This window comes from Periplaneta americana, chromosome 9, assembly GCF_040183065.1.
Source record: "Periplaneta americana isolate PAMFEO1 chromosome 9, P.americana_PAMFEO1_priV1, whole genome shotgun sequence".
Taxonomy (NCBI): domain Eukaryota; kingdom Metazoa; phylum Arthropoda; class Insecta; order Blattodea; family Blattidae; genus Periplaneta; species Periplaneta americana.
In genome coordinates, this window is record NC_091125.1 from 54,752,674 (window position 1) to 54,767,810 (window position 15,137).

General features: G+C 37.6%; 1 protein-coding gene across 4 annotated transcripts in view; it reads right to left on the bottom strand.

The window, feature by feature from the left end:
* Nucleotides 1-1,945: 1,945 nt before the first annotated feature.
* The window catches only part of LOC138705939 (uncharacterized oxidoreductase dhs-27-like), a 32,648-nt gene continuing 19,456 nt past the window's right edge, over nt 1,946-15,137 (bottom strand). The window contains exons 1-4 of one of the 4 annotated variants that reach the window (XM_069834742.1): nt 13,444-13,589; nt 10,143-10,393; nt 7,050-7,639; nt 1,946-5,019 (exon numbers count right to left, since the gene is read on the bottom strand). In XM_069834742.1, the coding sequence (XP_069690843.1) occupies nt 4,635-5,019; nt 7,050-7,639; nt 10,143-10,376 (1,209 nt within the window). In that variant the 5' untranslated portion in view covers nt 10,377-10,393; nt 13,444-13,589 and the 3' untranslated portion in view covers nt 1,946-4,634. Of the gene's footprint in view, nt 5,020-7,049; nt 7,640-8,864; nt 9,005-10,142; nt 10,394-13,443; nt 13,590-15,137 lie in introns of those variants that run through there. The other 3 variants (XM_069834741.1, XM_069834744.1, XM_069834743.1) reach the window with 3 other exon arrangements.

Here is a 15,137-nt window from a genome sequence, read left to right on the forward strand (position 1 = left end):
TAGCAGTAGCAGTAGCAGTAGCAGCAGCAGCAGCAGTTCGTACTTACCGGAGGTTATGAAGCTTTCGCTGAACCTTCTCCACTGACGCCTGAACCCTCCCAGGAATTTTTGACAATGTTTGATTTCTCAGGTCCTTATTCTTGTAATTATTCTCGTACACATTCCACAGACAACTTTCCAATTCATATCGATCAATCTCTTCGTCTCTTCCACACTCCATTGTTTCTTGGCCGCAATTTCTACTGTTTCTGTCGTGAGAGTTAATGAACAAATTCAACTCAGCTGAATAATTTAAGTAGCTATAATGAGAGTCCACAGCAAGTTCTCTGTCCAGGGTGTTTACACAGCGAGAGCAGTTTTCAAGGCCGCTTTATTTAGATAGAGTCAACGAGATATCTACTCTCAAAACCGTTTACACGGTGATAACAGCTACAATATCTAGCTCTCTTCTCTAAATTCTCGCCGTGTAAACGTTGCATAGGTACTAAATTAACATATCATAATAATTTTTCGCATTTGAACTTCTTTTTTCTTAAAATAAAACCGATAATTAACGGAAATTACTGTATATTTACACAAAATTAAGAAAGTATTCAATTTTATTTTCGGCAAAAAAAAAATACCGATTAGGCCTAAAGCTTTTCCTTGTTTTATTTTCAGATGATTATTTATGCAACCATGTTGGTTTTGTGCCAGAAGAAATATCGTACAATTTTAGAGACACCTAGAATTTCTTTCAATTCCCCCATCCCTGAAAAAAATTATAAAGAGAAAGTTATAACTTACCACTCAAAAATGTAAGTGACTATTACATTTTACTACTTACTTATTTAAATTTTCTTATATTTTGCCGTGATTGAAATGAAATGCTTTTATTGTTTCTCTTAATGTAGCAAACGTCGATCGTATTTAGGCCTACACCACTCCTTTGCACGTCTAAACACCAATACGCATATGCTAGTGGGTTCAGTTGAGGTAGTGTGCGAAGTGTCTTGAGCAGTCTACTCTTGGAAAAAGACAGATTCCGATTTTTCGTTCCCTCTAGCGTGCCATCTGGAGTTATGAATAAGTAACAAACCCAAACTTTCGGTTTATCTTCATTCTGTCTCTTAGCTCATAATTCCAAAATAGGTTCACTTATTCATTTCCTTTCAGCTAGCATATTATTGTCACATGCCTTGATTCACATTTATTTGTAAATTTATGTTTGGTCATACTAAGCTTCATACGTAGGACACACTTGTTTAATTTGCAATTTTTGTTACTAAGTTGTGTTGATTTTTTATATAACAACGTTGTTAACCATTTATGCCAATGAAAACTTTACATCAAGCTACTTTCGGCTCCATCATCAGGCAGGCAGAGGAAGGAGGACGGGGAAACCTATCTATTGGTTCTGTCACCAGAAGCTATTCTTCAGAACTGCAGAGTTGTTCTTGGAGGGTCCAGTACCGTAGGATAGCTATTGATAAACCCAGTCCAGGAGAATAGCTCTTGGTAACGGATCCAACAGATAAGTTCCCCCGTTCTCATTTCTCTGCCTGCCCTGATGATGGAGCCGACATGTAGCTTCAAAACGTCTGTTGTCTTTACCCAGAAATCTCGGAACACGTTGACCATCCTGACAGTTTCAAAGCATGATTTTTACCAACTTTATGTCAGTGAGCACGGGGAATGTTTGAAGACAATCTTGTGTTATTTCTTTATCATCATTGGTCTGTGCGATAATGAGAGGTGAGAATTCATTTATAAAATATTTGAAATTGTGGGTTTAGAACTTTAGAGAAAAGCCTTCTTTCGACGATAGTCCTCTGACATAAAATAGAAGTAACAAGGGATTCATCGAATCCCTACAGTTGGGTGAAACATTTATTGTTTATCGTGATTGTTATTGAGGGCTTGGTTGGGATAAAAAGGATGTTTGGAATTTGAAATAAAATGTTGATATTTTTTATTTGTCTTTATATTCCCCAAATTGAAATTTAATAAAGCAGAGTCATCTTAATTATTTCATAAGTGTTTCCTCATTCCATGAGACCTGGACTAAGCTTAACAAATGCGATAAAGAGCTGGAGTATCAACCGACTGTCAAATATCTTGCGTAACTCTGGACAGCGGTTGTACTGGCATCAGCATCTCCATCAGACTAAAGGAAAAGCTATTGGACACATAGTGCATATATTTTCATTATTAAAATCAGGTTCCATAAGCATTAAACGGAAATTGCATCTCTTTAAGGTCAAAATTATAAGGAAATTTTACAGTCGATTTCAAAGAAGCCCAAAAATGTCTATTTTTGATATTACGTAATAATCTAACTTATGGTCTTGTGATATAAACAAGCACATCTACAAATAAATTTCAAGCACATCAAATTCTTCGAATTTGTGCGAAGAAGAGATTCTGTGAACTAATAACACAAAGAATAATAATACACTGCCGAGCAAAGAAAAAAAACGCAACACTTGAATAAATTTGAAATATCAAACAATAATACAAATTATAACATTACTGTGTGCTTCTATGGACCTGTTTGTGTGAGGCAAGTGTTAATTCATGTGTTGGGAATGTAAGTATACCTATAGAGTGGTTTGTGACACCCTCTTTGCCACTTCCTGTCACTCACCCTATATTTATTGCTGTGCCATTAAAATTTACAACCCTAAACACATGCAGCTAAAACAAAGTTACAACACTATTGTTTTCTTTTTTGTGTATAATGAAATTCTGTGTTATTGAACTCAGTTTTAAACAACATTTAAGAGAGTTAAGATGCCGTTAAGCCCCGAAAACGCCGCTAGAACAGTCGCGTTGGTAGAGGATGTTCGCAGCTTATGTTATGTGGCTCAGGTGTTGCATATATGGCCCTGTAGCTCTTGAAGAGTATCTGAAGCATGGTGACGGACATTCCTTCCTAAAATATCCCACAGATGATCAACTGGGTTAAGATCCGGACTGCGTGATGGCCATTTCATGAGTTGGATCTCTACTTCATTGAAGTACTGGAGGACATATCGCGTCACACGAGGACGTGTATTGTCCTGCAAGAGCACGAAATTGTTACCAATAAATGATGCAAAAGGAAGAACATGATTTCTTCAATGTAGCGTTGGGCAGTAAGAGACTCACCCTCCACAAAGACAAGGTCCATTCGTATAGTAAAACTGATGCCTGCCCACACCATCACTGAACTGCCATGAAATCCTGTCATTGATGAAAAGTTGCATGGAGAATACCTTTCTCCAGTCCTCCTCCACACTCTTTCTCTGCCATCTGAGGATCTGAGGTAGAATCGGGACTATTCTGAGGACAAAACTGTTCCCCACTGTTCGTCGGCCCATTCTTGATGTTCCTTTGCGAACTGTAAGCGACTTTGACGATGTTGTCTTGTAAGTTCTGGGCCAGGAGCAGGTCTTCTGGAGATCAGGCCAGCGTCATGTAACCTCCTCCTCACAGTCCACTCACTGAATTCACACCTCGCATTTGTTCTAGTCGATTTCTGACTTAGACCGCATTGGTGTGACGGTTACGCAGCACTTGAAGGCGCAAGAACTGGTAATCTATTGCAAGAAGTTGATCTTTTTCTACCATATCCCGGTCTTTGAGAACATGAACGAAGTTCCCTGTACCTTTGCACTGTACATGAAACCGTCGACGGGGTTGTGTCCTACACCTGAGCAATATAACGTAAGCTGCGGCCACCCTCTACCAACGCGATTGCTCTAGCGGCTTTCTTGGGGTTTAACGTCATCTTAACTCTCTTAAATGTTGTTTAAAAGCGAGTTCAATATCACAGAATTCCATTATAAGCAAAAAAGGAAACAATAGTGTTGTAACTTTGTTGTGGCTGCTTGTGTTTAGGGTTGTAAATTTTAATGGCACAGCAATAAATATAGAGTAAGGGACAAGAAGTGACAAAGATAGTGTCACAAACCACTCAATGGGTATACTTTTCTTCCCAAAACATGAATTAACACTTGCCTAACACAAACCGATCCATAGAAGCACACAGTAATGTTATAATTTGCATTATTGTTTGATATTTCAAATTTATTCAAGTGTTGCGTTTTTTTTTTTTTTTTTTTTTTTTTTTGCTCGGCAGTGTATAATGGTGGTGCAGTCGTGGACTGCATTAAGTCCGATACTGTATCGAAATCCATGAAGAATTAGAAAAAAAAAAGGTGGCCTGGACTCGAGGCAACAACGCAATTGATAGTCGAAACAATCTATACATCCATATGAGGCGAATTAGTTGTTTGAAGTTGTAATTAATAGCAATATGTAATTACAGAAAATTTGATTAATTTGGAAATTAAGACCGCATTACCACATTTAAGTACTTTAAAATCAGACTATGTCAAATAAAGTATTCTGCTTTTATACTCCTATCATCCATTAATCACACACATTTGTGTACGAACCATTTTTATTACATTAAAATTACGTCAAATATCTCTTTAAGCGTTCACATGTAGGCCTACTGTAGCCTACATATTCTCCGCCTGAGTGGAACATCGCGCCTCTTATCGTTTGCATGACACAGTGCGCTTGGACGTAACCGTATTAACAGAAAATGTGACCAGATTTCTCGAATGCCAAGCGCATAAACGTTTCACGTTGAAAGATTTCTGAAATTATATCCAACCTTTCTTTTCAAGCACAGGCAATAATTTTTTCAAAGCTGAACCTAAAGCTTCACTCATATGAATTTCGCTCTCTTGTTTCATTACTTTATTGATGTCAGGAACGTTGGTCTTGTCGACTAAAATAATAAGAAGAACTGTGGTAGCGGTCAGCACTGCATATAGACCTCTCTTTTCCAGCAGCTTCTCCATTTGGCTCATTGTCGGTTGTAAGTGCTTGTATCCCAACTTTGTTAACGTATCTGTCAAGCTGTTGTAGTACTCTTGCAGAAGAACGTGATGTTTGTCAATGAGATCAGTTGACACACTGGTGTAGAAGAAATACTGCAGATCAACAGCAGGAGAATTCCAGTAGCCTAGTTGGTAGTCAACGAACCTAAAAATGAAATATGCATTTGTTAAGGTTTATTAAATATCGTAATTCTCAACATCAACAAAACTAGTTAGTGTCTTTCCTAATTACTTGATTATGATTTGTGCAGTTATTTCCACATAAGCCTACTATATCCTGGAGGACTCTTATCCAAGAGAGCTGTTTCAATTAGCCTACTAGAGTATGGTATCAAATAATCATTATGGTGGATTCGTTAATCACCTGTGAACAACTGAGTCCTATAGTTCCAAAACGTGTCTTATCTCGAAAAATCGAAAATTCAGATAAGTACACTACTGCACTCTATGATCAATACACAATATAGGTGCTATCACAAAATGATGTTCCGAAAAATTCTTCTCCCATTCAATTTAATAGGAGAAATATGGTTGATGTTCCAAAATGTGTCTTATCCTCCAAAAGTGTGTTCCATAACTTGCCTACTCCACAGAAAATTTATCAAAAAAGGACACAACATTTTTTATATTGAGCCTCAAGTTATTTGCAAAGGGAACATCATTAAAGACGCAAAATTAAATTATGTTAACAATCTTCAAACGATGGATGAAAAAATCAGGCCGGATTATCTTTCTACATGAATCTCCTGAATGCAAATCTTGCTGATGAAGCCCAGAATGTTGAATCAAATGGGATTATTGTTAAATTCAGTGAAACAGTTAAAAATCTTGGCATTTTTATGGATAGCGATCTAAATTGGAACACTCAAGTAACACACACTTGCAAAAAATATTTTCTCAACTTCACTCCTTGTTTCTTATGAAAGAATTTCTACCACTTAGTCTAAAAAAAAGAATCTTATTCAGACGCTTGTAATGCCCCATTTTGATCATTGCGATTCCTTGCTAACTAATGTAAGTTCACTCTTAGCTGAGAAACTACGTGTTTATAATGTGTGCATACGATTCATCCGCAATACTCGTAAATTTGACCATGTAACGCCTTCCCTCCAGTTACTTTCATGGGTGTGTCTGAAGGAATGAAGAACAATACATTCACTGTCTCTTCTACTTAGAATCATGCATACTTCTACTCTGAATTATCTGCTATCGCGCTTTCAATTTCTTACAACTCTTCGAGAACGGCATCAAGCACTTCTTTCTATCTCTCATAACAGAATGTCTTTATACTCATCTTCCTACACTGTAGAAATACCTCGCCTCTAGAATTCGTTACCTAATGACGTCAGGGACTGCCGGACTTTATCGGAAAATATTGTCTTATTTAATGCTTTTTAGGTATTGCTAGAAGTGTTGATTTGTGTTTTTTACTCTAGATTAAAATTGCAAGTTTCTTGTTTATGTTAATTAGTTAGGATATAATTTATTAATTACGATACTTAATCACTCATCTAAAGTTTGTGTATATTTTTGTGTGGCTTTACTTTGTTTATAGTGTGATTTTTCTTTTTATTTCTATTATTGTATTTGTATTTCTGGTCGTGTGGAAGAGAAGGTCTGATGGTCTTAACTACACCAGAATAAATAAATAAATAATAAATAAATAAATAATTAAATAAATAAATAAAAAGGCACAAAATTATATTTCCACATTACCTTTTTGCAACAGTGCGCAAAATGCGATACACAAACGAAAATTGTGCTGAAACCTCATGGAAAAAACTGGTAATGACGACTAGACCGATTTGCACTTTGAAGAGAACAACAAACTCAATATGCAAATTTTGTGGGTTGCGCCATTCGTGCACTGATCGCCTCACTTGTATTTTTGATTTCAGAGAGTAGTTTATTTGAAATATTAATTTTGGGGATTAATGAAGAGATATCGAATACATGTTACCGCAACAGAGCCAAAGATGCTACTGTGTTACTGAGAGAGCACAGTTTGGCATGCCAGTGGGAATGAGAGCTTGTTTGTGTGCACGAGTCACGTGATAACTGCGTAGTACCGCATTTTCTTTTCGCCCATATCCTATATATGTAAGGTGCCCGTTAGAATGAGAATTAGGCTATATAAAAGCAAAGAACACAAAGCAGAAGAATAAATGTTCTTACCTGACATCAACGACTTCACCTGTTTCTTCAGAATAACGAAACATCATGTTATTCAACCAAAGATCTCCATGACAGAGAACATTAAACTCTTCCTCATCTCTTTTCACCGCATTAGCAAATAGTATGAAAGCGTCGTCTGCTAATTCGTGAAGCTTGCTAGCGAATCTTTCCTTATAGTCGGGCCAAGTCTCTACCTCTCTGGCCACATTTCTCAGATTTCTATTGAAAAAGTTCTCCATTATTTCCTTCTGCGAAGGCTGATGTAAACTTTCCATGAAGCCTTGAAACTTTTCAGGTTCTTTTTCATGCAGTACGACAGAAGCTGCATGGAAGCGGCCTATATACTTCATTACCAGCAGTGAATGACTCATATCCAATCCTCGTGATCTGTCAACCAATTTAAATCCACTCTCTTTCAAGTCCTCCACTATAAGGTAGGGAGTAGGAAGCTCATTGTAGGAGTGAAGTAATTTTGCTCCGATTGGTTGGAAGTCTCCAGGAAATATCTCGCGCAAGAAGTCATGAACAGGTGGCAGAATATCAGCAAATATTTTTATCTCTCTGTCAAAGGGGTTGAAGTCTGATGGCATCTGAAAATAAATTGTTATTCTTAATTGAGTTTGTTCTGTTAAACTAGAACGATTATTAAAATTAACAAAATGTACAGAAAGGAAAGATAATTGTTAGCCTATATTACGATTAGGGTAAATAATTTTATTCGAGCCTCCATGAATATTTTATTCAATTGTATGTTATATACAAGATTTTTTATGAAATACTATATTCTTCGAAAAAGAAATTCAGATCAGAATAGCAAAGAATATTACTGATTAATCAATGTACCGGTACTTCATAAAATATAAACCTAGCCTACATATCGTCGCTGCGCCTCCAAAATCCGCATTGTGTTTTTAAAAAGAGTTTGCAGGACAAAGAAAAATTTCCTTGATTTTGAAAGCTATTTTCGGTATAATTTCATCATTTTTCTTGTCATGTTTGCAGTAACTAAGGACCGGATAAGCTTATCTTATAAATTTCATTTTCACAGTTCCTGCTTGCGTGTTATAGTAGTACATTTAAAAACAATAAATCCACATACTATATTTGTATATCGTATTATACGTGTAATAATAATGAAGCTGATTTAAAATGTAAACAGGCGTGTTCCTGAATACATTTTAAAATGTGACGATCCCACTTAATTTCGCAAGAAATTCTTTATTAGATTAATATCAAATATGATATCCGCATATTAAAAGGAGTCTCACTACGTTTCCTCGCTAATTTATCATTATGTATAACAGGCATTTGGTTTATCGCGATAACACCTACCAAAATTATTTCTTCACGTCAGAGATTATCTGGATGAAGAGTGTCCTCAACAGTGAATGGGATGCTGTGGCACAGTGACATCTATTGTCGTAGAGGTCATCAGATCTCAATCAAGTACACTTTGTTCTGTGGGGATACTTGATGACCATCACACGTGTAAACAATAAAGATAACTTGTGGGTATGTGTGAAGAAATTGAGCTAGTTGATGCGAAGTGAAAGAATGAAACAGTAGAGCAAGTGGACAGTTTCAAATAATTGGGGTGTACTATACTTGTTTTTTTGAAAGATGGGACATGACAGGAGCATTGCTATCGGAAAACCAATTAAATGTCACATAGCGTGGTAGGTCTGTTGCTATGGTAACAACGGCTGAGTTGCCAAACTTACCGTTCACACGTGGCGAGTGCTTAATAGCTCTCTTGGCGACATTTATTGTGCACGTTTCGTCTTTGATTCTCTGTCGATTTTTGTATTTTCTTACCTTCGCGTCAATTGTCAGTGAATGTTTTAACTCCAGCTATCTTAATGATAATTGCTAGCTTCCATCAGCTGGCAGCGTGGTGGTCCATATTGGCAACATGGCACTGTAGTTCCAAGCTCGGCCGCTTAACTGTCATCTTTCAAAAAAACAGGTATACATATAAGCAGTGACATGAGCTGCTGCGAGGAAGTGAAAAGGAGGATAGCAATGGCAAAGAAAGCTTTTGATAGAAAAGAAGCATCTTCTGCAGACCTCTGGAAAAAGAACTAAGTGCTTTGTGTGGAGTGTGGCATTGTATGGGGAAGAAACATAGACACTACGACAAAGTGAAGAGAAACGATTAGAAGCATTTGAAATGTGGATATAGAGAAGAAGAGAGCGTGTGAAATGGACAGGTTAGAATAAGAAATGAAGTTGTGTTGGAAAGAGTGGGTGAAGAAAGAATAGTGTTGAAACTGATCAGGGAGAGAAAAAGGAATTGGTTGGGTCACTGGATGAGAAGAAATTGCCTACTGAAGAATTCACTGGAAATAATGGTGAACGGGAGAAGAGTTCGAGGGAGAAGAAGATATCAGATGATGGACATTAAGATATTAGGCTATATGGACCATATGCGAAGACTAAGAGGAAGGCAGAAAATAGGGAAGATTGGAGAACGTTGGGGTTTGAAGTGAAAAACCTGTCCTTGGGCAGAAAACTGAATGAATGAAATGATCACAAATTTATGTCTAATCATAAAGTAGGGTATGTTATAGAAAATGCCTTTGGTCAGCGGTCACCAGCACAGAGCACCCTGGGGCTAGCGTTTCTTATCTGCGAAGAACACACTGCACTATGGTGCATTCGTGGCTGCTAGCGGGTATGCTCTCTATCTCTTCCTGCTGCACGACGGGACACACGGGACGGCTCCACTTACCCTTTACTCATTTCAGCGAGTGCTGACGACCACTGCCTTAGGTAAAAGGTGTCAAAATGATACAAGCAGAAGAAGATAAAATAAATATTTTGAGATAAAGAACCCGTGGTTGATGAAGCATATAGCGTAACAAATATATGAGGTCAATCAGCTTGCGCTATGAAACCTCAGTGTCTAGATTGGCTGCACTAAATATTGCTGCAAATGTGAAATCTGCTTTACAATGTTATGCATGGCAAAATGTTGCATGTTACACAACTGCACCACCTTTCGGAATGGGTTGTTGTTCATATGACAAGCCTAATATTGAGGTACAACTTTGTACGTAACCGAATACTTTTAAATTGTGATATATTTTGTACCTTATCTAAACTGTCGAAGTGTTTGTTCACTTTCATGACAAGTGATGTAGTCTTTGCAATATCTCCTTGAGTGTAGTAGACTGTCACTCTGAAAATGTCGCTCGAGTAGTGTTCGCCGGCAGCTGCTGCATTCTTCACTTCGAAGGAAATCACTTTCAGATCTGCATCACTTGCAGATTTCAGAGCTGTTTGTAGTAGCTCTGCATCAAGCCAGCTAGGAGCTTTAACCTCCATGTTGTAGACCAGGGACACTGAAATAAACAGTGTAATATAAATTGTACCTACTTTCTCATTGTACACAGAGATCCAATCATAATTTGAGAGCGACCACAGCGCACAATGATGCGTAGTCTGTCGGCACTTCCATCACCTCCTCCCGCATAAGCTCAGTCACCCTTATGGCGAACAGCGTGTGATCGCACGAGTGTCTGTCGTTCTAAAGCAATGATTCTTTATAACAGAAACTTTTTCTAGAAGAAACTTATTTTCAAAATAATAATTCTGTAAAACGTGTTACACGATACATTCATAAGACAGTTTTGCCGCAAATATCCGAAATCTCTAACTCTCGACTTATAATTGGATCTCCCTGTACATTTTACAAAACAGCTATTTTAATAATTAACATGATGTGAAATTAATCGTTCGTGACCATCTAGTCTTCTTCAAAGTACGAAGACTGTTTCATATTTCATCTATTAAAAGTAAATGGTAGAGTGGTTTGTCCACGATTTAAATAAGGTGATTATCGTATATTCGCAGGGTAATTCTGGAAATAACGGGAAGACCAGGTAGAGAAATAGGCCACATTTTTCAGTGCTTGGTATGTGACTACATTTGTTTCGCGGGTTTTCTTCATTCTCAGTGCCGAACGTTAACCTTTCTAGGATTCACATCGGGCATGGATGGAGGCATTTTGACAATGATACAAATTTCTTAGCATTGAGCATTGCCTGGCGCTGACAGACTCCCGCCATAGGCATATACAGTAGGCCTACTTACGGCATGTAAAACAAAAAAAAAAAAACACTATTTCTGACGTGAGGGCACCAAATAAATTTACCCGTCATGTTTTTCCCGCTTCTCCAAAATTTAACTATCAAGTTATTTGTAGATAGCAACGTAACAAGGAAATAAAATTAGTATATACAATAAAATAGACCACGGATTATAATAAGGAAGGTCAGACCCGACACAACTTTAAAATCTTATAAAACAATGGTCATTTCAGAAATACTGTATGGATCTGAATCATAGACAAAATACGAGTAACAAAAAAGGACTGAAACAGGAGAAATGTAATTTTCACATCCTCTGCTTGGTTACAGACTGTCTCTGTATGCGTGTGCTATGCCACTTACTTGTGTTTTATTAGTTTCAACAGGACGAATGGCTTCAATAGCCTATACCGCAAATCTTTGTAAGATAGTAGTAGAGCTTTAATTATCGTTTTCCTGGTGTTAGTATAGTTGATGATAATATGTAGTCAGTGGAGTTTTTATTATTGTATAGTTGTAGTTTAGGCTTACATAGCAGTTTTTGTTTATTAATTGTAAATATGTCGACAAAGAGGAAACAAGAATTGACAATCCATAGCGGAGAAAGAAATATTATTGCAAATGTGATAAAATGTTGTGATGAAAAAGAACAATATCTTAGCCTTTCTCTTACGAAATCTACAGCAAGGGTAGAAAAGTATTGTAATGCATCGACAAGAACGGTACAGCGTGTAAGGAAAGAAATGAAAGACTGCAAAGAAAAAAATGTTTTGTTGACACCTGGAATTTTTCATGTCTGACTTTGTTCCCCTGTAGCACGTTAAGTGAACTGACGTTTTCAGGTCAGAGTGTAGCGTACTGTTCTCCAACCAGGAGATCAACCGTGAAAGGAATGTGCTTACTATTGCGTCATCTATTGGAGCGAAGTAGATAGATGATATTATCGTTATAACGTCAGTTTAAAGACCATGCGCTCTCCTGCATATGTATGGAGAGATTAAAAGACCAGGAGATTAACAGTGATCTAATTTTGTAACTAGGGTAGTATAAACATGTGTCTGTCAATGTTATTGTTTGTGCTGTGAGAGCTAGCCAATAGAGAAACGAGTATCCACGTGTGTGATCTTATGATATCAACATTCATTCACAGCATCACCCCCCTGCGTTTCATTCCGGAAAGACTTTCTCGTAGTTGGAGCACAGTAAAGTTCCCCGTCCCGCCTATCCACTCCACGCGCCAACTCGTAGTGTGAAGACAGTAGCCGACCTACGACTGGTATAAGGGCTTTCCCTCAGATGTTTGCGAGTCTCGCCGCAAGGCATCCATCGATTAACATCGATAATGCTTCTGGTCGTATAGGGAAACACTAAGGTACGGTGACACGTCTCTAGTTTTGCTGCGCATCTTTTCTACAGCAGCTGCGAAAGCTGCACGTCGTATTCATGCGTAAGCCAAAAGCAGCATGCAATCCGCTACTTTTTGTGCTGTGCTACCCTAGAGCCGTAGATTTGCATCTGTGTATTGATTCTTCAATGCATTTTGTAATAATCAATAGCACTATTTCGCAAACATATTTGGTAACTTTCTTGTTTGTAACTATACTCTGGTAAATTAGAAAATAAATTATCATACAGGATGTTTCGAAAGTAATGGTCAATAATTTACAGATGAAGAGTACAAACTAACCCAAGCAAAAAAAAAAAAAAAAAAAAAAACTCCAATAGATATTGGTCCGCAAATTAACTGTTGTCGAGATAATACACATTTTTTATTATGATTCCTCGCTGTCTATAAGCAGATGTGCAGACATCCCTAACTGAATTCTACCTAGCGCAGGTGTTCAGAATTCTGTTCATGCATCTGAAAACAACGTTGAGCTCTTCTCTGTAGTGAGTTGCGAATCCTCTCTAAGGTAGTCTTCGATAATTCCTTATTTTCTGAAAGTCATGTCCAATCCGAAACCGAAATTGCTGAAGTGTGTTGACCTCAGAAGTGTGAACCAAGCTTTTTACATGACCCCAAACATAGGAAACTAATCTCCGTTTTGTTCACGTTTACTGTCAAAGAATTAGTAAATAGATTTTGGAGTTAATGTTCACCAGACCGTAACAAAGTAGCCAGTGACAATGGAGATTCTATTGAGATAGAGGAAATATTTACTGATCTTGAACTATTAGCCTATGTTGCAGTACTAACTTTCAGGTCATGGAAATCCGCGCCCCTAAATTAATTTATCATAAATTCGCTATTAAAACTAAAATTACTTTGAAGTTCTTTAATATAAATTTTGTAGATTTTTTACCTAGCAACTAAACATGAAATATTTATTTTCTTGAATACGGTATTTTACCGAACGCTATTTAAACAAAAATTCTTCAGTCTCACACGTCCAGAATTAATGTGGTCTTTTACGAAAATCACTGACAGCTCGGAGCCAATACGTAATCTTGTTTCCCTATTTCACGCAAAATTGTACTTTATGGTCACAAACAACATCGAACAAGCAATTCGCTATTACTAACTTCAATAAGTCCGAACTGCTAACGTATTGAACCTCTTTATCTGCATTGGGAACGTTATCTTACGGAGACAGACTGTCACGTGACGCAATCAACCTTGGAGATGAATGAGATTTCACAACACGATGACAAGCTCGTAACTCTTATGCAATCTTCGTCCACAGTTGAATAACTGACCACAGTAACTGATTTTATAAAAAAAAAAATTGACGTATGAAGAACTTTCAATATAGCGTCCTTTCCTTCCTGTTCTAATCTAAGATAATGTGATCTGTCGTATACATTTTATCTTTTCGAATTCAGAATAGCAATTTGAAACGGGATTATAGTTCCGTTTAGGTTAATATCACGCATATTTCTTCAAATTATTTACAAAAACAAAAGGGAGAATAAATTAAAATTTATTAAGCCAGCGATCTCTACCTATGATCCGCAGGGCCCAGGGGTCAGCGAGTGATTTGGAAGGAGTCCGCGGAACCTAGAGCTCTGGACGGGCTCTGGTCAAGCCGAGCTCGGGTTGAAATTCACTTTCGTTTGTCGGGTTCGGGCCGGGCTTGGGCCTTAAAGAAATGCAAATAATTTTTTCCGCGAATTATACACTAATTAAAAAAATAATACGAAGATTTTAATACATGCACGAGTAGATGTCCACCCGGCATCATCCCGAACAGTAGAATACCGGTATGGTAAGTTATTGTTTAGTTCGACTTCGTATTCGTAACGGCATTTGTCTCCTTTTCACTCTTTCTTAAACACAGAGCATTGATTATTTGTTTTACCTGGTAGATTACTCTTTGCCATGCTCCAACCAACTGGAATGATATCCGTCAAAGCTGTTCCTGACCCTTGTAGTCCCTGGCCTCTGCTTTACGTGCTAGTCTTCGGGTTTCGGGTCGGGCCGGGGTGATAATTATAAGCTAATCTCGATTTTCGAGTCGGGTTCGGGTCTGGTTCAGATCGGGTCGGCCGGACCGGGTTTAAGAATTTCGGTCCGTGCAGACCTCTAGCGGAACCAAGGTGTTTTCAAACGGTATTTTAACGAAGCTTAACTTTAGCACGTTCTGTGATTTTTACCAGCTTGCTGGAATACTTTTTGATTATCTTAGGCCCAATTGTATAAAACTCCCTGACTAAAGATCAACTTTAATCGAAGATCGAAAAGTAAACCGAGTTCAGACACTTCTTCTATTGTATAAAACTTTTCTGCGATCAAATTACCTTGGTTCAAATGCAATCTAAGTTCACGTGAAAAGGATTTGGCAACATCGCATAAACAGGTCAAATACGTGATGCGCGGACCATGTTATACAGGTTTGTTCAGTGTTGCCAATCTAGCGATTTTAACTCATTTTCAACAACAATTTCTTTTAACTTTTATATTGCTTAAATAGGGATTTAGTGACCTTTTTAGCACCCCATAGTGACAAAATTTAATCTTTCTTTGTTGATAATGAGAAATCTAGCGGATTTACAACTA